Source organism: Gigantopelta aegis, chromosome 9 (assembly GCF_016097555.1).
Source record: "Gigantopelta aegis isolate Gae_Host chromosome 9, Gae_host_genome, whole genome shotgun sequence".
In the NCBI taxonomy this organism is placed as follows: Eukaryota; Metazoa; Mollusca; class Gastropoda; order Neomphalida; family Peltospiridae; genus Gigantopelta; species Gigantopelta aegis.
This window is the reverse complement of record NC_054707.1, coordinates 24,603,662-24,627,979: the sequence shown is the minus strand read 5'-3', so window position 1 is coordinate 24,627,979 and position 24,318 is coordinate 24,603,662. Positions and strand designations below refer to the sequence as shown.

General features: G+C 40.6%; 1 protein-coding gene across 1 annotated transcript; it reads right to left on the bottom strand.

Moving 5' to 3' along the window:
* Positions 1-2,042: 2,042 nt before the first annotated feature.
* Positions 2,043-23,777, bottom strand: LOC121381502 (inhibin beta A chain-like). The gene is made up of 2 exons (XM_041510824.1): positions 23,492-23,777; positions 2,043-3,395 (listed from the first exon to the last, which is right to left on the bottom strand). The coding sequence occupies exons 1-2, from the start codon at positions 23,775-23,777 to the stop codon at positions 2,380-2,382; spliced, it is 1,302 nt and encodes a 433-aa protein (XP_041366758.1). The 3' UTR covers positions 2,043-2,379.
* Between the last annotated feature and the right edge of the window lie 541 nt (positions 23,778-24,318).

Below are 24,318 nucleotides of genomic sequence, written 5' to 3'. Positions count from 1 at the left end.
CGTGAGCTGTTTGTTTACATATTTATCAATTGTGAAGATCTATGATATAACAACAAAAACAAAAGCAAATACGCACAAAAAAAGATTTAAAAAAAGATAAAATAAAATGTTAATGCAATTCCACCCAATGTCACAGTGGTTTCGAACAAAATAAAAATAAAAATACACATAAGCATAGACACAAAACACAACTAACACACTAACACACATCCACACATCCACACACACACACATATACACACACATACACACACGCATACGCGCGCGCACACACCATGCAAACACAGCTGAAACCTACGTACATCATGGGTAGAAACACACAGCATATTATAATAGTAACCATGACTTTCAGAAATAAATAAAACCATTTATTGACAAACACATGTTTTATTTAAAACTAAAATAATCTTAGGGCGGTTTTGACTCTGCCGTGCATTGTTTTGTTTTTAAATAAAAATAAACAGAATACAAGATATGTTCAAGAAACTGTGGAATGGAGTCGACTATTCTGACACTACATTTTAAAGAGACCGCCGACAGAACTCTCTTAACCGTAGTGTTGAAAAATATTCATGATAAAAAACGTATCTAATTAGTTTAAGTTTAAAGAACATTGATGACGAAACCTTGTCGGATACATTGAGGGATGACAGCACTGGCTATATTAATTTGATCTTCAACTAGGAAATACATGATCTAGACGTAAGGGCGGCGTATGGGCTCCCATTTTTGTAGGGGATAGGGGGTGGGGGTGGATGCAGGCTGAGTTTTGCCGACATTAAAATGAAAACGACCGAATCTGGACAGCAACATTTATTCATATTAGGATTACTACCAAAAGGCTACACAGGGTTGCAAATTAATTACTACGCATTTTTACTAATATTATGAGTAGAATGATGCATTAATGTTTTTAAGGCCAGCTTATTTTCATCGAATATATCCATTATTTTTGCCCGATTTCAGGCATTTGCTCCAGGACTAGGGTCGCATTTGAACACCCCCCCCCCTCCCCACACACACACACCACCACCACCACCCTATCTCGTACGCTTATGTTACTAATGCCCCCTGCTCCGCTTCCCCCCCCCCCCCAATCATCCAAGGGAGCTAGGTGAATATTCAATGAATTAGCGGCAAAACTGAAAAACAGTTTAGAATGCAGTTCACCCTCAGATCAATGTTTCCATTTAAAGCATGCAGCTCGCAGCTACACTGACAATAGGACTGATATGTGTGTGGCCGTTAATGGCATGCAGTTTAAATAATAGAACTAGTGAAATGTGTATTTTTCTCGTGAATATAGGATTGTTTGGAACACCTTGCACTGAAGAAAAAGATAGAGAGAAATTAAACTTGAAAGAAGCAGAAAAAAAACATCAGTTGCATTACTTTTGTATAGTTGTTCATTCATAGATCTTTCAATTTCCTATTTTACATTCTTGTTACAATTAATTGTTCATTCCCGAATCTTTCAATTTCCTATTTTACATTCTTGTTACAATTAATTGTTCATTCCTGAATCTTTCAATTTCCTATTTTACATTCTTGTTACATCATTACACGTGAATTATTTACAATTCTACACGTCTGCCCTATATATGACAAATATTAACTTCATTAATCACTAAAAGGACCATATATTTGCACACCTTACTTCTGATGCAATAAACAATATCAAATTACCCATGCGGCTGGGGTTGTGGGTTTTTTCCGTTCTCTTTCTATATTACTTTTAGCGAATACTTTCATACTTCATTAACATAAGTTCCAAATAAATGGAATAACAACGAATGTTTTGACTCCAAAAACAGCAAATGTTCCACATAAATGGAATAACAACAATAGTTTCAATTCCAAAAACACATCAAATATACGCGTGCTACCACATCAGCAGATGCTATATAGTTTGTCATACACTGGGACAGAAGTTCTTGCCAAACAAACGCATTTTCTTCCATCGTTTCATTTAAGCATATCAGAGCACATTTTTTGCGTGTTTCTCGTCTATTGAACACAGTGAGATAAACGTTAGCTGGACTACTTACACACATGGTCTGTAACCTATAGTCACAATATAATTCGACAGTAAGACCTGTAAACGCAAAAAGCAAATACTGTAAAGTACCACCGCTGAATTCTGCACCAGGAACTGAAAGCAAATAGACTGGATTTTGTCATCAATCTACTGGTATCGTGGAATGTAATGCGCCGCCGCGATTCACGACAAGTCTAACCTTTTAAAGTCAAAGTGATGATCGCCTAAGCCTGTCGTAACCATGGCGTAACCGTGGCGTAACCGTGCCGTAACCGTGCCGCCGACATGAGGTATGCGGTGATGTGGTTGTTCTCCAATTCAAGACCAGACGGGACTCTTGGCTACCTGCACCGGCATGTCCGAACCACCAGACCTGGCAGTTTGGCCCTCACCAGGTCATGGTTATCGTTAAAGATCCAGACAGCCAACGCGGATGTCTCAGACGCCGAGCAGCTGTTGTTGTTGTTGTTGTTGTTATTGTTGTTGTTGTTGTTGCCTCGGTTTGAGTTTCGTCCACCGTGTCCTTTCCCTCTCCTTCTGCTTCTGCGTCTGCTTCTACCAGAAAGTCGTCTGCTTCTTCTGGTGCTGGTGGTGCTGGTGCTGCGAGTGGCAGTGTGCCGTGCGCACGAGCCGACGCACGTGGCAGCAGTGTATCCAGCTGGTGACACGATGTCGTCATCAAGGTCCATATCACTGAATTCGACGTACGATGACACTCTACAACACGAGTTCGCTGGAGACCGACCGGGCAGCATGCTCAGAAGACCCTCAGTGGTGGAAGCGCCACATGTCGTCATCACCGGCGCAGATCTCCGGAGCCTTCGCGAGTCCTTCTCTATTACAATGAAGGGTCGATGCTTCGAGTGTTTTGCGGGAGGGGAGAGGCGGGCGGTGCCGCACCCTCTTCGCCGATGATGTTTCCCCTTACTGTTTTTCTTCACCCTTCCCTTAAAATCTTTCTTTTTTCTACCAATCTTGCGGCATTTCGCCTTCGGTCTGCGAGGAAATATAATCTGAGTTTTTCTGTTACATCTTTTACACTCTACCCGCAATACCATTTGTTGCTTTTGAGACGACTCCAAGTTTTTAAGTAAGCTAATAGGTAAACTTATTTTGTACCATTTTGTTTTTTGAACTTTTGTCCGTAACTCGGCCACTTTAGTTGACATTTTATCCATCACACTATAAATTCGTATTCGGATTAACTTCCCCTTCCGTCGCTTCCGTAACTGCCGGAACTTTTTCTTCTTCTGCTTTCTTTCCTTCTTCCACACGAGTATCCATAAATCTGCCCTTGTTATCTCGCTGTCGGACGCGTTTCGCCGTCGACTCAGAGGAAACTGCAACAGGTTCTTTCCTGCAACACGAAGAAGATAACACAGACAAATTAATGAAAAGTATGTTAATAAGAACCAAGCAGTCGACATGACCTAGATGTTTTAAAGGTACTTGTAAGCTTAAAACAAAATGGTATGTTTTTATTTTTTTTTTGTTTTGGGTTTTTTGTTGTGTGCTCTTTTGTGTTTTTTTGTGGTGGTTTTTGTGGGGTTATTTATTTATTTTTTTTTTTTTTTTTTTTTTTATTATTATTATTATTTATTTATTTATTTATTTATATATTTTTATTTATTTATATATATATATATATTTTTTTTTTTTTTTTATGGGGGGGGGGGGGGGGTCTAAATGTTAGTTTCGTGCTTAGAATTGTCATTTCTGCACTTGTTAGTCAAGTGAAATGCTGACCAAATCACTCAGGGGATATGTTTAATCGTATACAAATTTATCAGGAAGTCAAATATTATTTAACAGTACATGCTTACAATATTAAACATCCGAGATGCGCGATTGCGCTTGCTCACCCAAGCGTACCTTAGTTTTATCTCCGAGCGTTGTTTATCGCTCACCTACAAATATGGTAACAGTGCGCCTTCCGCTTGTTATTTCAAAATAAACCGCTTATAACCCCAGCCGGACACCCAGTGTTTGTATATCATTATACTGATTCAGTGATATTTCAATATGTGCAAGCTTTACTGAAGATTTTTCCTGTGTAACGCAAAGCACTCGTCTTGTGTTTATGAAGTGAGTGATTTATAACTCGCCTGGAGCTTATGAAGTGAGTGATTTATCACTCGCCTGAAACTTAAGAAGTGAGTGATTTATCACTCGCCTGGAGCTTGTGAAGTGAGTGATTTATAACTCGCCTAGAATTTGTGAAGTGAGTGATTTATAACTCGCCTGGAGCTTGTGAAGGGAGTGATTTATAACTCGCCTTGAGTTTTTGAAGGGAGTGATTTACTCGCCTGGAGCTTATGAAGTGAGTGATTTGTCACTCGCCTGAAGCTTATGAAGTGAGTGAATTTATAACTCGCCTTGCGTTTGTGAAATGAGTGATTTTATCACTCGCCTTGAGTTTGTGAAGTGAGTGATTTATCATTCGCTTTGAGTTTGTGAAGTGAGTGATTTATCACTTGCCTTGAGTTTGTGAAATGAGTGAATTATCACTCACCTTGAATTTATGAAATGAGTGATTTATCACTCGCCTTGAGTTTGTTAAGTGAGTGATTTATCACTCGCCCTGAATTTTCAAACGGGAAGGACTGAACATTCAGTGCTAATGTTTGTGATTAGTTAAAACGTTATGAACTGTCACACATTCAGCCGATTCAGTATGGTACATATAAATAATAATAATAATAATAATAATAATAATAATAATAAAACACAACAGTAAAACAACTCCACCCACCATTAGCATTGAAATACACGTGCGTGTCAAACGGTCACATCAAAGACATTGGCTTGAACTTGTAATGACGTTAGTACAACCACAAATATACTGGATGTACAAAAAAATGGATATTCCACGTAAGAACCGATATTGAATCAAAGGGTCGCACAGGGATTTGGTATACTAAATGGCTCAAGCAAATACTGCCTGGAAATTTATACATTCAATTTGTTCCGCAAATTACTTTATTCACCCAGCTACGTAAATGTCCTATGCCACTTGTTATCGATATTGATGAACGTAACTAAATTAAAGCCACGTAGCTTTAAACCAGGAAGAAAAAACTATCTAGCTGTTTAAAAAGTTTGCAAAAAAAACTAGCTTCTGGAAGTTAGCGTTAGTTTAAGAGAAACGTTCACGTAGAAAGAAATGTTTTTATTTAACGACGCACTCAACACATTTTATTTACGGTTATATGGCGTCAGACATATTGTTAAGGACCACACAGATTTTGAGAGGAAACCCGCTGTCTTCACTACATGGGCTACTCTTTCCGATTAGCAGCAAGGGATCTTTTATTTGCGCTTCCCACAGGCAGGATAGCACAAACCATGGCCTTCGTTGGACCAGTTATGGATCACTGGTCGGTGCAAGTGGTTTATACCTACCCATTGAGCCTTGCAGAGCACTTACTCAGGGTTTGGAGTCGGTATCTGGATTAAAAATCCATGCCTCGACTGGGATCCGAACCCAGTACCTACCAGCATGTAAACCGAAGACCTAACCACGACGCCAACGAGGCCAGTTGTTCACGCAGAGTATATTTCAAGTCCCGTAACCTATGTAACTCTGTTTTTGGTGCATGCGAACCTTCTTCTTTTTTCTTTTTTTTAACTAACCACTGATGTCGATATCGTGTCGACAGGACTTTTAGATCTTGCAAAAGGTCAGATGCGCTTTTTCGTTATTATTTACTTTTTATTTTTACTTCTTTTTTTCTTTTTTTAAACTTTTTTTTGTACTTTTGGTTTTACTGGGTTTTTTTGGATACAAAGTATCACAAATGCCCATATCTATTTGCGCGGAGGAAACCCATGCCTCGACCATCGACGTTTTGGCTTAAATATATTTATTCGGCGCCAGATAGACTTATCTCTGCATATATCTTGGACCATGAGTCACCGTCAACGCGTTATCAGAGAACTGTTTATGAGATCACGAGAGAATAGTAATGCTTTCAGCTGCCTGGTTGTCTCCCCTGAGCCCCACACCATATTTTTCAATGTCAGTGAGTCATCTTGCGGCTGGTCATTCTGTCCAGGAGACGAAAAAAAAATATTTATAGCAAAAATAGAGCAATTTAATGATTATCGGAAAAAATCAGAATATGAGACGTCTATATTGCTTTGCCGATCATTCACAAAACTGGCGGTTTATCGTAGATGTGATTACTTGATACTAAACGCAGACAACACAGGAAGGAAAGAGAATGTTTTGTTTGGCGGTGCCTCGTCTCATTGTTTCAAAAAAAATAGTGCCTTCAGTGCTAGCGTTGTCATGATAAGCGGTTATTAGGTGTCAACAAGAAGTAATATAATATGGTAGATGACCTAGAGAGAGAGAGAGAGAGAGAGAGAGAGAGAGAGAGAGAGAGAGGGGGGGGGGAGAGAGAGAGAGAGAGAGAGGGGGGGTGAGGGAGAGAGACAGACAGAGAGAGAGGGGGAGGGAGAGAAAGAGAGAGCCAGACAGAGAGAGGGGTGGGGGGAGAGGGAGAGAGAGAGAGGGGGAGAGTGAGAGAGAGAGAGGGGAGGGGGAGAGACACACACAGAGAGAGAGGGGGGAGAGAGAGATGGAAGGGAGAGAGAGAGAGAGAGAGAGAGAGAGAGAGAGAGAGAGAGAGAGAGAGAGAGAGAGAGAGAGAGAGAGAGAGAGAGAGAGAGAGAGAGAGGACAACAACAACAAACCGGCCACATCCACAAAGGCTACTATTATCGATTAGCATTCATTCATTAATCTAGAATCGATCACTTAGCGTAGCCAGGATTTTATAATGAAGGAGGTGGGGCGGCAACCCATATTGCGGGTGGGGGGTGGGGGGTGGGGGGGGGCAACCCACACATTGTATATATGTATGTATGTATGATTTTATAAAATTTAATACAGTTTTAGAAAAAAGATTTAATTGGGGGGAGGGAGCATGACCCTCGTGGCCACCCACCCCCGCTACGCCACCTTGATCGACCCACGTCGGTAGGTCCTCTGGGCTATTTCTTGTTCCAGCCAGTGCACCAAGCCACGACTGGTACACCAAAGGCCGTGGTATGTGCTATCATGTCTGTGGGATGGTGCATATAAAAGATACCTTGCTACTATCTAAAAATGTAGCGGGTTTTCTCTCTATGACTATATATATATTAATTTTTCCAAATGCCTGACATCCAATAGCCGAAGATTAATAAATAAATGTGCTCTAGTAGTGTCGTTAAACAAAACAAACTTTTTCAGTTATTCATTTATAGTTATTTCCGTGCTTATATCCAGCTGCGGTTCAAAAATGCTGTCCAGGCCAGTAGGTTAGTGGTTAGTTTGAGAGAAGTCGGTGTAGAGGTAGTACTAAACCAAATAACTTCCGGCTGGGTCAAAGTTCGAGGTGCATCGAACTTTTGATAGAGAAGTGAACACCACAAGTCCTGTGATTGGTTATAAATGTGAGTGTGTCGGTTGTAAAAAATAATAATTTCATCTGGGTAAAAAAAATGTGCAATTTTATTTCATCTAGTACCAATGTGTCAAGTAGCCTTGTGCTTGAAACATGTATGGGGTACCTGTAAAAAAAGTACTCGAATTTTGTGCGAAACTAGGGTAGTTATCTCAGAAACGAGCAGCTTGACCCCCATTTGTTTCTGATTCACTTTAAGTGTAAGGGGTGGTAGTATTTATATCCGTGGCGTTTATGTCGATTGATACGTTGCAGGTAGGAGTTTTAGCCACATATGTTACTATTGTCGTCTATGGGATTTGATTTGGTAGTATACACCCTATAGCACATATTCAGTGCATAATAAAAAATATTATGATTTTGTCATTTTATTTAATTAAACTATACTGGTTGATTAATTAGCCATCACTCGATCATGCAAGTTCACAATGACCTTGACCTTGACAATAATCTCTGTACATGGCTCTGAATGGAGTTTGAATCAAAGTTAGCACTGAAGAAAAGTTGTTTTTGGCCTATAATTCATACTGTAAAGATTTCAATAATTTCTTTTTACATGGTATTTGACTTGCCATATACAACTGCTCTTAAATATGGTATTATATATAGGCAACCTAAACTAAGATTTTAATAGCAATTTATTTTTATATTAAAAATAGCATGTGCCAATAGTGGGTTAATGTCTTTAGTTTCCATTAACATTGTTAATTTTTTATGTATGAAATTCTGAAAACTCAAATTTGTAAAGAAGTTGATTTTTATTGTCATTTTTACATATTTATAGGGTGCTAAGTTATATTTTAGACAAATTTGTAGTTTTATGCAAAATGTAAAGTAAATTTGAAGAAAACCTTTACCAAAAACATAATTAAATTTGTTGTCACTATTGTGCCTTCTGTTCTTATTTGTACATAACAATAAGGTTGTTAAACATATACTTAGATCTCCAGATCAGTTTTTTTTTAATAATCACTTAGTTAACTCTCATGAAAAGCATTTTGAGTTTATATTAGATTCAGAACCAATTTTTTCAGATTTGATTATCTGCCTTGGATTAAGTTGATAATTTATTTTATTGTTAAAGCTGTATTACCTAATGTTACTAGCTAAATAAAATGCTGGATTACAGATTGTAGGAATACATCTAATGTACATATTGTATTCATCCGGATTAGAAAATAATGCAAGAAAATAGATGTTCGGGTAATTTTGTCATTTAAAAATAGTTTTTTTTCAGTAATTAATCAAAAATAAATGTGTTAAAGCTGCATGATTATTCCAGATATCACAACTATTAAAACCTCCAACTACAGTAGGCTATAAATAAAATATAGTCAGGAATATTGGTGGCTGCCAATAGTTTTGATGGTTCATTATGAAAATCAGCATGGCCGATGGATTTGAAATTCCCACACCTGGTAACTTGAAGACACCCACACCCAGCATACAGGATTTCCTCCCAACACTAATGTTCAGGACATTAAGTCATTACTTCATACAGGTACAGTCATGTTTGTGTTTCCTTCCTCAGACAGTGTATTTTTTTAATACTGATATTTCTTTGATGTGCCTGTTAAGGTCTTCATAATCTAGGGGTCAATCAAGTGTATGTGTTTTAATGGAATTCTTTAAAGGGGTAGAGGTACTCTGACTATCTCTGTTGTCTCTACATATATACCTGAGTACACACACCCAACTGAAAGTAAATATCTTCAGGAGTTTTATTTTAAAACATTTTGTTGTTTAATGTGACATATTGCATTTGTACAAAACTATATGCAATATATATGCTTTTTGAGGTGTACATTATATTAGGTTGCACTGTAGAAACAACAGTTTCAGTGAGGTTGTCAGTTTATGTCAGAATACACCAGATCCTGGTTGTCATAAAGACACATAGCTGGAAACGTTTTGAAAAATGTATGTTATCAGTATAGGTAGTACTAAACCAAATAACTTCCGGCTGGGTCAAAGTTCGAGGTGCACCGAACTTTTGATAGAGAAGTGAACACCACAAGTCCTGTGATTGGTTATAAATGTGAGTGTGTTGGTTGTAAAAAATAATAATTTCGTCTGGGTAAAAACAATGTGCAATTTTATTTCATCTAGTACCAATGTGTCAAGTAGTCTTGTGCTTGAAACATGTATGTGGTACCTGTAAAAAAAAGTACTCGAATTTTGTGCAAAACTAGGGTAGTCATAGACGCTACCCGTTATCTCAGAAACGAGCAGCTTGACCCCCATTTTTTTCTGATTCACTTTAAGTGTAAGGGGTGGTAGTATTTATATCCGTGGCGTTTATGTCGGTTGATACGTTGCAGGTAGGAGTTTTAGCCACATATGTTACTATTGTCGTCTATGGGATTTGATTTGGTAGTATACAGCCTAGAGGCCTTAACGCCTAAAGTCGTTCTGGGTGGGAGCCGGTGCCAGGAGGCGAACCCAGCACCTACCAGCCTTATTTCTGATGGCTTAACAACTATATGACCGAGGTCGGTATGGATTAGCAGCAAGGGATATGCTTTATGTACAGTTGTCTCGCTGGAGTGTATAGGTGGGCTGTTGGGTACTCAAATTCATACGGATGCCAGGAATTTGTCAAAGGGTATATTTTTTTAACAAACGGGAGTTACAAAAATACCCAAAACACCCACACAAGTATGTCATTCAGATGTCAGTGATGTCTTTAACGAGGCGGAGATCAACATTCGAGAAATTATTTTAACCATTTTCGTGATAAAAACTTGGCCAAAACTAACAGAGAAGCGTAATCCAATCAAATTGCTAGAACAAACATGTTTTCATCCCGGGTCAACTTTCATCCAATAATCCCTATATTTCCATGGCACTTAACCTTGATGCACTCTCCATCATTCCTACCGCCCCCGCATCCTCTTACATTCCATATCCCTTACAACCCACCCCCACCCCACCTCCTCCCCCTAATTCTACTTTATTATTATTTGAACGTGCGTTATTTCATCAAAACCGAAAGCCGGTTGCACAGTAACGATTGGTGTAGGAAATTACCCAATTCCAAAGTTGACAACACGAAACGAGCGAGAGCCTCGTCTACAAGACAGTAACGTCTTCATCACTCGAGACCTGACGTGATACAGATTGTTCTAATCGTTTTTGGCCAGATTGGGCACACACACGCTTCCGCGGAGTTCCAGATTAACCGAGGAAATGGTGCAGCTTTCTTTTCTTTTCTTTTTTCCTTCTTTTCGTTTTGTTTTCCAACTTATTTTCGTGCTTATATACAATTAAGGTCCAAGCACGCTGTCCTGGGCACACACACACCTCAGCTATCTGGGCTGTCTGTCCAGGACAGTGGGTTAGTTGTTAGTTGGTTAGTAGTCAGCGAGAGAGAGAAGAGGGTGCAGTTGCCTTACATCTACACACTGAGCCTTTAAGAACTCGCTCTGGGTTGGAGCCGGTACCGGGCTGCGAACCCTCTACCTACCAGCCTGTAGTCCGATGGCTTAACCATTGCGCCACCGAGGCCGGTATCGTCGCCAGAAACAACGTCCCGTGCTTAATCTAGGTGAGAGCAGAGATGGTGTTGAGTAAATCATGACTCGTTGTAGAGAGATCAATATCCAATTATCCTTATGATGGTCGGCCTGGAGTAAGGCATGGTTTAGTTTCCCGTGATTTGGGGGGATCCGCCTCAATGGCGCAGTAGTTGATTCGTTTTGATTTTAGTTTCGCGCTTGTATCGAATTAATATTTAAGCACGCTGTCCTTGGGCACAACACACCTCATGAGGGGTATAGTGGTTAGTTGCTAGTGGGAAGTAAATCAGGGGTGTAATGATTAGTTGTTAGAGAGTGGGAAATATTTAAGCACGCTGTCCTTGGTCACAACACACCTCATGAGGGGTATAGTGGTTAGTTGCTAGTGGGAAGTAAATCAGGGGTGTAATGATTAGTTGTTAGAGAGTGGGAAATTGGTATAGTGGCCTAACATCTGGACAAGGGGTGTAATGGTTAGTTCTTAGTGGGAGGGAAATCAGGGTGTAATGGTTAGTTCTTAGTGGGAGGGAAATCAGGGTGTAATGGTTAGTTCTTAGAATGAGGGAAATTGTTGTAGTGGCCTAACATCTGGACAAGGGGTGTAATGGTTAGTTGTTAATGGGAGGGAAATCAGAGGTGTAATGGTTAGTTGTTAGTGGGAGGGAACTCAGGGGTGTAATGGTTAGTTGTTAGTGAGAGGGAAATCAGGGGTGTAATGGTTAGTTGTTAGTGAGAGGGAAATCAGGGGTGTAATGGTTAGTTGTTAGTGGGAGGAAAATCAGAGGTGTAATGGTTAGTTGTTAGTGGGAGGAAAATCAGGGGTGTAATGGTTAGTTGTTAGTGAGAGGGAAATCAGAGGTGTAATGGTTAGTTCTTAGAGTGAGGGAAATTGTTGTAGTTGCCTAACATCTGGATAAGGGTGTAATGGTTAGTTGTTAGTGGGAGGGAAATCAGGGGTGTACTGGTTAGTTGTTAGTGAGAGGGAAATCGGGGGTGTAATGGTTAGTTGTTAGTGAGAGGGAAATTGGTGTAGTGGCCTTAGACCTGGACAGGGGTGTAATGGTTAGTTGTTAGTGAGAGGGAAATCAGGGGTGTAATGGATAGTTGTTAGTGAGAGGGAAATCAGGGGTGTAATGGTTAGTTGTTAGTGGGAGGGAAATCAGGGGTGTAATGGTTAGTTGTTAGTGAGAGGGAAATCAGGGGTGTAATGGTTAGTTGTTAGTGAGAGGGAAATCAGGGGTGTAATGCTCAGTTGTTAGTGAGAGGGAAATTGGTGTAGTGGCCTTAGACCTGGACAGGGGTGTATTGGTTAGTTGTTAGTGAGAGGGAAATCAGGGGTGTAATGGTTAGTTGTTAGAGGGAAATCAGGGGTGCAATGGTTAGTTGTTAGAGGGAAATCAAGGGTGTAATGGTTAGTTGTTAGTGAGAGGGAAATCAGGGGTGTAATATTTAGTTGTTAGTGAGAGGGAAATCAGGGGTGTAATGGTTAGTTGTTAGAGGGAAATCAGGGGTGTAATGGTTAGTTGTTAGTGAGAGGGAAATCAGGGGTGTAATGGTTAGTTGTTAGTGAGAGGGAAATCAGGGGTGTAATGGTTAATTGTTAGTGGGAGGAAAATCAGAGGTGTAATGGTTAGTTGTTAGTTGGAGGGAAATCAGGGGTGTATTGGTTAGTTGTTAGTGAGAGGGAAATCGGGGGTGTAATGGTTAGTTGTTAGTGAGAGGGAAATTGGTGTAGTGGCCTTAGACCTGGACAGGGGTGTAATGGTTAGTTGTTAGTGAGAGGGAAATCAGGGGTGTAATGGTTAGTTGTTACTGAGAGGGAAATCAGGGGTGTAATGGTTAGTTGTTAGTGAGAGGGAAATCAGGGGTGTAATGATTAGTTGTTAGTGAGAGGGAAATCAGGGGTGTAATGGTTAGTTGTTAGTGATAGGGAAATCAGGGGTGTAATGGTTAGTTGTTAGTGAGAGGGAAATCAGGAGTGTAATGGTTAGTTGTTAGTGAGAAGGAAATCAGGGGTGTAATGGTTAGTTGTTAGTGAGAGGGAAATCAGGGGTGTAATGGTTAGTTGTTAGTGAGAGGGAAATTGGTGTAGTGGCCTTAGACCTGGACAGGTGTGTAATGATTAGTTGTAAGTGAGAGGGAAATCAGGGGTGTAATGGTTAGTTGTTAGAGGAAATCAGGGGTGTAATGGTTAGTTGTTAGTGAGAGGGTAGTCGGGGGTGTAATATTTAGTTGTTAGTGAGAGGGAAATCAGGGGTGTAATGGTTAGTTGTTAGAGGGAAATCAGGGGTGTAATGGTTAGTTGTTAGAGGGAAATCAGAGATGTAATGGTTAGTTGTTAGAGGGAAATCAGGGGTGTAATGGTTAGTTGTTAGTGAGAGGGAAATCGGGGGTGTAATGGTTAGTTGTTAGTGAGAGGGAAATCAGGGGTGTAATGGTTGGTTGTTAGTGAGAGGGAAATCGGGGGTGTAATGGTTGGTTGTTAGTGAGAGGGAAATCGGGGGTGTAATGGTTAGTTGTTAGTGAGAGGGAAATCGGGGGTGTAATGGTTAGTTGTTAGTTGGAGGGAAATCAGGGGTGTATTGGTTAGTTGTTAGTGAGAGGGAAATCGGGGGTGTAATGGTTAGTTGTTAGTGAGAGGGAAATTGGTGTAGTGGCCTTAGACCTGGACAGGGGTGTAATGGTTAGTTGTTAGTGAGAGGGAAATCAGGGGTGTAATGGTTAGTTGTTACTGAGAGGGAAATCAGGGGTGTAATGGTTAGTTGTTAGTGAGAGGGAAGTCAGGGGTGTAATGGTTAGTTGTTAGTGATAGGGAAATCAGGGGTGTAATGGTTAGTTGTTAGTGAGAAGGAAATCAGGGGTGTAATGGTTAGTTGTTAGTGAGAGGGAAATCAGGGGTGTAATGGTTAGTTGTTAGTGAGAGGGAAATTGGTGTAGTGGCCTTAGACCTGGACAGGGGTGTAATGGTTAGTTGTAAGTGAGAGGGAAATCAGGGGTGTAATGGTTAATTGTTAGAGGAAATCAGGGGTGTAATGGTTAGTTGTTAGTGAGAGGGAAGTCGGGGGTGTAATGGTTAGTTGTTAGTGAGAGGGAAATCAGGGGTGTAATGATTAGTTGTTAGTGAGAGGGAAATCAGGGGTGTAATGGTTAGTTGTTAGTGATAGGGAAATCAGGGGTGTAATGGTTAGTTGTTAGTGAGAGGGAAATCAGGGGTGTAATGGTTAGTTGTTAGTGAGAAGGAAATCAGGGGTGTAATGGTTAGTTGTTAGTGAGAGGGAAATCAGGGGTGTAATGGTTAGTTGTTAGTGAGAGGGAAATTGGTGTAGTGGCCTTAGACCTGGACAGGTGTGTAATGATTAGTTGTAAGTGAGAGGGAAATCAGGGGTGTAATGGTTAGTTGTTAGAGGAAATCACGGGTGTAATGGTTAGTTGTTAGTGAGAGGGAAGTCGGGGGTGTAATATTTAGTTGTTAGTGAGACGGAAATCAGGGGTGTAATGGTTAGTTGTTAGAGGGAAATCAGGGGTGTAATGGTTAGTTGTTAGAGGGAAATCAGGGATGTAATGGTTAGTTGTTAGTGACAGGGAAATCGGGGGTGTAATGGTTAGTTGTTAGTGAGAGGGAAATCAGGGGTGTAATGGTTAGTTGTTAGTGAGAGGGAAATCAGGGGTGTAATGGTTAGTTGTTAGTGAGAGGGAAATCAGGGGTGTAATGGTTAGTTGTTAGAGGGAAATCAGGGGTGTAATGGTTAGTTGTTAGAGGGAAATCAGAGATGTAATGGTTAGTTGTTAGAGGGAAATCAGGGGTGTAATGGTTAGTTGTTAGTGAGAGGGAAATCGGGGGTGTAATGGTTAGTTGTTAGTGAGAGGGAAATCAGGGGTGTAATGGTTGGTTGTTAGTGATAGGGAAATCGGGGGTGTAATGGTTGGTTGTTAGTGAGAGGGAAATCGGGGGTGTAATGGTTAGTTGTTAGTGAGAGGGAAATCGGGGGTGTAATGGTTAGTTGTTAGTGAGAGGGAAATCGGGGGTGTAATGGTTAGTTGTTAGTGAGAGGGAAATCAGGGGTGTAATGGTTAGTTGTTAGAGGGAAATCGGGGGTGTAATGGTTAGTTGTTAGAGGGAAATCGGTGTAGTGGCCTTAGACCTGGACAGGGGTGTAATGGTTAGTTGTTAGTGAGAGGGAAATTAGGGGTGTAATGGTTAGTTGTTAGAGGGAAATCAGGGGTGTAATGGTTAGTTGTTAGAGGGAAATCAGGGGTGTAATGGTTAGTTGTTAGTGAGAGGGAAATCGGGGGTGTAATGGTTAGTTGTTAGTGAGAGGGAAATCGGGGGTGTAATGGTTAGTTGTTAGTGAGAGGGATAATCGGGGGTGTAATGGTTAGTTGTTAGTGGGAGGGAAATCAGGGGTGTAATGGTTAGTTGTTAGAGGGAAATCGGGGGTGTAATGGTTAGTTGTTAGAGGGAAATCGGTGTAGTGGTCTTAGACCTGGACAGGGGTGTAATGGTTAGTTGTTAGTGAGGGGGAAATCGGGGGTGTAATGGTTAGTTGTTAGTGCCTTAATGCCGGGGCTTAACCACGCCACCATCAAGTTTGATGGCGCGGTAGTTCAAGTATAAAGTGTCGTCGTATTCAAAATCGTATTACTACACATGGCAGAATGAAAAGGAATCTTTTGACAAAGTAAGAGGCTGCTTCCACGAATCACTGTCAGATGGTTGGTTTGTGTGTAGGATGACTGCCACCCACCAGGACGGTACATCCTCCCTTCTTTTCTCCGAAGCAAAAGTTAAAATTGGTTTTGGTTAACGATATAACTAGAACACATTGATTTATTAATCATCGGCGTTTGGATATCAACTATTTGGTAATTTTGACATAGTCTTAGAGAAGAAACCCGCTACATTTTTTTTTCAATTATAGTAAGGGATCTTTTATATGCACCATCAAAAAGACAGGATAGCACATACCACAGCCTTTGATATACCAATCGCGGTGCATTGGCTGGAAAGAGAAATAGGCCAATGGGGCCCTAGATGGGGATCGATCCCAGATCAACCGCGCATCAGGCGAGCGCTTTACGCTTTACCACTGGGCTACGTCCCGCCTCATTTACGAGGTTAGAGCTTTAACGACACCTATAAATAGATTGTTAGGTGTCAGCCAACGATCTAATTTGTCAGCAATCATGATTCATGTGACACGCGATGGAAATTAAACACAGCCACCCACAACCACTTTATCGTATATCGCCTCTAACAGTCCACGTCCGTGAGAACCGTTAGTCTGGTTGCAATACAAAATCAATTTCCAATGGTGACAATGTTGACATTTTGAAATAAATCTGACGTAAGAAGATTATCAAGCCACCGACGCAAGGAGCGAATGGAATCGTGCCTTTAAGCTTGTTTTCAAACACCGAAGATTTATATTGCAAGTCTTGAAGGATGTTTATCATCACAACCTCTTCTCTTTTTTTTTCCTTTTTGTTTACACAGTGACAGATTACATCACCATCGTTGTTATCATCATCTTCACCACTATCATCATCATCATCATCATCATCATCACGACCACGACCACCAGCATCAGCATCATTATCATCATAATCACCATTGTCATCATCATCATTACCATTGTCATCATCATCATCATCATCATCATCATTATCATCATCACCAACATCATCATCATTATTATTATTATTATCATCAACATCATCATAACCATTGTTATTTGTTTATTAGTTACAATGCGTGAACAACATTCAATTTGTTATCATTAGTCAATGCACCCTGTGTACTGATGCAGTGAGCGTGTAGTCTGTGTGTGAATCCTAATTTTGTGTTAAGGTTGTACCTAATTGTCTTAAGTCCCTATTCTAGTGAGTTCAACGGCCATTCATGACCACCCATCCCTCTCCGTCCTTGTATAGCATTGAATACATCGACGGAGGGGGAGTTAAACTAGCCTAGCTATCTAATTTGAAGGGTTAAACCCTTATAGTGTAGGTATTGATTTAAAAAGCCATAGTGCTTGGCATACTTAACTTTATTACCAATGCAATAAACGAAACTAACGGTGGCAAGTAGCAATTGTATACATATATGCACCAATCTAGGTATTTAGTTTTGAAGAATTTTTATTCCCGCCCCCTAAATATAGGATTTTAGTAGGCTTACTTGGTTTATCTTCAGCTGTCAGTAAGAGGACTGCCATTTTTATAGGGCGCGCCACTTTGGGGGTTACGGATACTCTTTAAAATGTCCATATCAATAGATGATTCAGGCTAACACACCCGAGATCCAACGCCTGACTTCAACGGTGACTGGATCTGAGGCAAGGTGCCAGCATAGGCTCCAAAAACCTTTATTTAGTTTCCTTAAATAATAACACGTCTGATGTGCATATAACAGCATTTTAAGCTAGGATATTGTAAGTATTTGACATAAATTTTGTATAAAGTATTTAGAAGAAGACGACCCTATAAATGGAATGGCCACATCTGCGTTCCCGGAACTCTGTCCTGAATTAACGTCCAACTGTCGCCGGCCATTCGGACCATTATCTTGACTTCAACAAACCATATTAGGTTCATTTCCCTGCCGATGTGCTGTCAATGATCATTAATTGCCATCTAGTTTAGCTACTTACTGAAAACACAGCCTTGCGAGTCAGTCATGTTTGTTTAAGAAGAGATAATGTCTTTCAGGAAAAGATGTTTTTTTCATCAATCATGTTCTCTCTTCAGACTCACATATCGTTTGAGTGTTCAGTGAAAGAGTCTGCCTGTGATGCCGTAAGTCCTGGGATCAATCCCAAATAGCGGACATTTGTTTTATCTCAGGGTTACACGACTATATGTGGTTTGTAGCCAACACTGAGATGCGAACCCAGTTTCTGTTACTTCTAAGGGTGATGTTTTAACCACTGCGTACGATTCGTCTGCCTGTGATGCCATAAGTCCTGGGATCAATCCCAAATAACGGACATTTGTTTTATCCCAGGGTTACACGATTATATGTGGTTTGTAGCTAGCACTGAGATGTGAACCCAGGTTCTGTTACTTCTAAAGGTGATGGTTTAACCACTGCGTACGATTCGTCTGCCTGTGATGCCATAAGTCCTGGTATCGATCCCAAATCATGGACATTTGTTTTTATCCCAGTTCTACCATATTTTATGTGGTTTGTAGCCGGCATTAAGATACGAACCCAGGTTCTGTTAGTTTAAAAGAGGATAGGTTAACAACTGAGTACGATTCGTACATATCACCAAACGTTTAAATTAGGTCAAAATGAATACTAGTTCGCATCACATATATTTATGTTATGGATGATGAGTCATTTCATTACGCCATCTCTACCGTCGACCTTAACATGGCACTGACCCAAGTAATGCACTTTTAGTTTATTTACAGCATTTCGGCAAGATGCACAGAATAATCATGCATCATGTTAGTGTATGATAAAACAATGTGCTAAGTACGTTGGTTATTGACAGTTTGGTTTTAAATTACAAGAGGAGCAGCAACATTGAAAGGAAGGAAGGAAATCTTTTATTTAACGACGCACTCAACACATTTTATTTACGGTTATATGGCGTCAGACATATGGTTAAGCACCACACAGATATATAGAGAGGAAACCCGCTGTCGCCACTTCATGGACTACTTTTTTTTATTAGCAGCTAGGGATCATTTATATGCACCATCCAACAGACAGGATAGTGCATACCACGGCCTTTGTTACACCAGCTGCTGTGGAGCACTGGCTGGAACAAGAAATAGCCCAATTTGGCCACCGATCGATCCTAAACTTAAACTGGGCTACGTCTCCCCCCCCCCCCCCCCCCCCCCCCAGCAACATTGGTGACTATGGAGGTCAGTGGTAAAACGACCGGCTGGTGTATGGATGGTAGGTAAGACCCCCCCCCCCCCCATACCCCCAGTGGTTTATTTATAGGTTTTTAATTTTGCCATTTAAATCACTGATCCACAACTGCTATATCAAAGGCAGCGTTATATGCTATCATATCTGTGGAAGTTATCATATCGATAATAAAAAAAGTGATGTTCCAATAATCGATTGTAATCGAAAATTGATAGGCTGGGTTCTACCAATGTTATGATCGATTATGATGTCCATAATCAACTGTTTTAGAAAATATTAATTGTATTTAGTCATACTGTTTTGACGAAGGAAATGATATACAGTGAAACCTCGATAAACCGGATTCCAGTAGTCCGGAAACCCCGTCTTATGGACAGCAAAACCAAAAAACGAACTTCTTATGTTGTAAATGTGTTCGTTAATCCGGAAATTCGGCTTCCGGAACCGGACGGCCATTATTCAAAACGAACTGTAAAAAATAACAGCTTAATGCTTCGTTTAACCGGAGGCCATTTAAGAACTTGAAATCGTTTGATCGCAGATTAATTAGTAACTGCACCATTGTTGTGTGAACCTTAGCCGTCAACATGGCTGCACAGAGTATCACACCGGACGTTTTTTTTTTAAACCCATACTGTCCGGATTATCGAGGTTTCACTGTATATATATATATATATATATATATATATATATATATATATATATATATGTAAACAGATACATTTATGGAATAAAGGTCAAAGGTAAATTAGCGACTTGTAGGGTTATTTCGGTGATCGCAACAACAGTTATATAGTCTAACAGTTAAAATAGTTCGCTTAATTCTGACCGTTAGTTGTTCGTTCGATGCAAACCGATCATAATCGTTTATTGATGATCGATTACCAATGATGAATTTCCAATCGATTCTCAAGATTAGGTAAAGCTATTTCACCGGAACGAACTAAACCCAACGCCTGGCAACCAACGTAGCACACAAAAACCCCAAAACAAACCCGAAATGAGTCCATCAATGGCGTTCGATCGTCCGACCCTCCACATGTGACGAGCGCTCTACCACTGACCTACTCTGTCCTCCCCGTGTCAACGAAACTCTGGTTTATTGTGCCAAGGACGAAGTAGGTTATCAGTCATCTCGTAGGTATTCCCAGTTTATCAGTGTACCTGATTCATTCCACTTGATTGTCAGTTTCATTTTACTGGATTCCCACATAGTATTGCGCCTGTCGTCCACCGGTCTACGTGCACCGAGAACCGGTCGTTGACCTAACTGGAAGCATGCATGTACCACTGGCGTAGAAAGCAGGGGGAAGGGGGGGGGGACACATGCGATGTTTATATATATATATATATATATATATATATATATATATATATATATATATATATATGTACACACACAATACACACACACACACACACACGTGTGTGTGTATATATATATATATATATATATATATATATATATATGTGTGTGTGTGTGTGTGTGTGCCCCCCCCCCCCCACACACACACACGTTTTGGCATCTTCCTACTCCCGTGTGTATGTATGTATGCATGTGTGCCTGTGTGTGTATGTGCATGTGTGCATGTATGGATGTATATATGTGCGTGTGTGCGTGCGCGCGTGTATGGTGTGTGTGTGTGTGTGCGTGCGTGCGCGTGTGTGTGTAGATGTATTATGTATGTAGATTAGCTTTTTATAACATTGCTGCACTAAAAACGATTTTGATAGTCTATTTAATTTACCGAAACAGTTATATATGATGAAACATATGAATATATCCGTTTTTCTTTTGCAATTCGCTATATTATATTAACACGCTACACAATAAGCAGGGTCAGTGCCTTTAAGGGCGATGACTTGCATGCACTACTTGATGTCAGAAAGCTCGGGTCATCATCGACTGTCAAATCGGTACCATCCCATCACGGGACGGCTAAAAGGATCCTCCCAAAATATACTTTCCGATGCTGGCTACTTAAAAGGAATTCCCAAACGGCTTGGGGAAAGACACATCTTAATTACATGGTCAACTAGCTGGCGCATGTGTTAGCCGTTGGCTTTTTGTCCAAAACGACAAATTATTTCATCGATGGTTCTTCTTTTCAAGAAACAAAGGTGTCTGACTCATATCAGTTGATTAATGATCCTAGTTTACTGCGATCCCTAGGGACTTATGGCTTATGCATGTGTTCATTGGTCTACGGCGGGTCGCACGAAAAACGGGTCAATGACAAGATATGGCCTAATTCGTGTACTTCCAGTGTAGAGGGCAAGCAAGTTGCGTCTTGGCTATTCTGAAAGCAAGCAAATTGCGTCTTGGCTATTATGAAAGCAAGCAAGTTGCGTCTTGGCTATTATGAAAGCAAGCAAGTTGCGTCTTGGCTAGTCTGAAAGCAAGCCAAGTACTAAAGCTTCAGGCACAAAGCTGGTAGGTCCTGGGTTCGTGTCTCGGTACTTGCCAGTGTCGAGGACAAGTAAGTTGTGTCTTGGCTATTCTGAAAGCAAGCAAGTTGTGTCTTGGCTATTCTGAAAGCAAGCAAGTTGCGTTTTGCCTATTCTGAAAGCAAGCAAGTTGCGTCTTGACTATTCTGAAAGCCTGAATAAGGTACTAAAACTTTATACACAAGGCTGGTAGGTCCTGGGTTCGTGTCTCCTCGGTACTTGCCAATGTCGAGGGCAAGTAAGTCACATCTTGTCTATTCTGAAAGCCTGCATAAGGAACTAAAGCATCAGGCACAAGGCTGGTAGGTACTGGGTTCGTGTCTTCGTATTGGCTTAAACTCCGTTATCAGACAGCTAATTCCGCCAAGTTATTTCATATTACGCAACGCACTAACATCTCTCTTGGACAGAGATGAATACCAGGAATATCGTGCTTTGAGTGCTTATTTGATACAGACATCAAAATAATGGGTGAAAAACACAAAACAACGAAAACTAGCAAGGTACAGAGAAGTAAACAGATTGATCCCGTACTCTAGGTTAGCTAATTCAGAAGACATCGCTCTTAATGTTTAGATGATTTCGTTAATATATGTTTAAGTATTCTGTTTTGTTGTTGTTGTTATTTTTCAGTATATTACGATGAGTATTGTTAATAACTGAGATAGAGAGAGAAAAACATATATATATAGAAAGAGAGAGACACACACAGAGAGAGAGAGAGAGAGAGAGAGAGAGAGAGAGAGAGGGGGGGGGGGGCCAGATACAGAGACAGACATATAGAGATGCAAAGAGACAGAGAAAGAGAGACAGAGACAGATGTGTGTGTGTGCGTGTGTGTACGTGTGTGTGTGTGTGTGTGTGTGTGCGCGTTAGTGTGTATATATGTATGTATGTTCGTGTGTATATGTGTGTTTTCGTGCGTGCGTATGTATGTGTGCGTATGTGTGTACGTGTGTCTGTATGTGTTCATGTATGTGTTTACAATGGTTCATCAACAACCACTTAACAAGAGTACATAAGTGTATATAAACTGTAATAACAGATCCATTGAATTACACTAATTGCCCCGTGACGGTTGACCCCAAAATAAGCCATAATGATAATATGGCCACAGCACACCCTCGCTGTGTTTATTATAGCCGCCGGCTCATTGTGCCAGGGACAGCTCATTTTATCAATGATGTAACCAGTTGGCAATTCTTGCCATGAAGTCTGGCATCTGACTCATTCCACTTGATCAACGAGTCTGCTTTATTGTGATCCTGGTGGACTACGGTTTTATGTAGTCTGTCTGTATACAATTACAGATCGGTTCCATAGCCTAATGTGTTTGCGTATGATATCCTGTCAATGAAAATAGATTACATGGGGGTGAATGGGTACTGTGAAAACCCTGTATAATAACTGTATACGTATACGTATATGCATTGGAACAAGCTGTGAACTGATCGTTAATCCAAATAAATATATTCGTTATTCGTTAATCGTATTCGTTATTCATATTCGTTATTCGTATTTGTATTCGTATTCATGTACGATACTGACATTATCATCACGCCATGGCTCGGACCCTTTGACATTGTCTTTTTTTCTGAGATATTTGTATCTATTTAAGGTTCAAGCACGCTGTCCTGAACTTGACATCCAATAGCCGATGATTAATATATCAATGTGCTCTAGTGGTGTCGTTAAACAAAACAAACAAACAAAGCAGGCAGGATAGCACAAACCATGGCCTTTGTTGAACCAGTTATGGATCACTGGTCGGTGCAAGTGGTTTACACCTACCCATTGAGCCTTGCGGAGCACTCACTCAGGGTTTGGAGTCGATATCTAACTACGACGCCACCGAGGCCGGTCTACATGGATAGAGACGGAAATGGAAAACTGTTCATGAAAGTGATGTTGGATAGTCGGAGAAGTTCTTTAATTTTAAAAATCAAATGTCCTTGGAACTCTAGGCTGAATTGCTCAATTGCCAACACAATCCTATAATGCCCTCTGGCGATTCGCATGAAACACTTTCAAAAATTATTCTCCCCCCCCCCCCCCCCCCCCCCCCCCCCCCCCCCAAAGAAGAAGAAAATAATAATAATAATAATTTTAAAAATTAACAATAATAATAATAATAATGACTACATACCTCGTCCTTCGGACAAGACAAATATCGTCACCTGAGCTGGGCGGGAGTGTTGCGGGACCGGAAGTGGTTCTGGGCTTTGAGTTCCGGTCGGCGTATCGCCGCGGTGCTTATTGATTTCACGCTGGATTTTGTCTTTCAGTCTGCGGATGTGGAACTGCTGGAGGAGCGTGATGTTTTTCTGAACTCCTGGCGCGAACGAAATGTTTGACCCAGTCTCGGTATTCAAAAGAGCGATCACAAAGCACCAGATGCATGTAATGAGGTGACGGTTGTGTCTCACGCCCATAGCAGATCGCGAATCACCCTAGTAGCAGCCAGGTCCCCGGTTCCTCAAAAGGTCTGTGTAAAAAGAAGGAAAATATAGTTTACATGTAATTATAATCTTTGTTTCTATAGGAGATTTTTTGGATGAATATGATGTTCTTCATGATGGTGATGGTGATGGTGATGGTGATCATAATAAAGCATCTGCAGTATTCAACAGTACATTAACAATTCTTTAATAGGCATTACTTACAAAACAATCTTCCATAGAAATACCAAGCAGACCAAGATACAGTTTGTTTTGTTTAACGATTTATTAATCATCGGCTGTTGGATGTCAAACATTAAATTTTGGCAATTCTGATATATAGTCTTAGAGAGAAATCTCGCTAAAAACAATTCTATTAGTAGCAATGGATCTTTTATATGCACCGTGCCACAGCCATAACACACCACAGCCTTTGATATACCATTCGTGGCGCAAATTACCAGAAATTATCTTAGAGAGGAAACCCGCTAAATGTGTTCCATTAGTAGCAAGGGATCTTTTGTATGTACCATCC

Coding starts and splice junctions, on each gene's coding strand:
- LOC121381502 (XM_041510824.1), bottom strand. CDS start 23,777: ATGGGCGTGAGACACAACCGTCACCTCATTACATGCATCTGGTGCTTT. Junction 3,396..23,491: donor TGTCTTGTCCGAAGGACGAG/GTATGTAGTCAT, acceptor TTCGTGTTGCAG/GAAAGAACCTGTTGCAGTTT.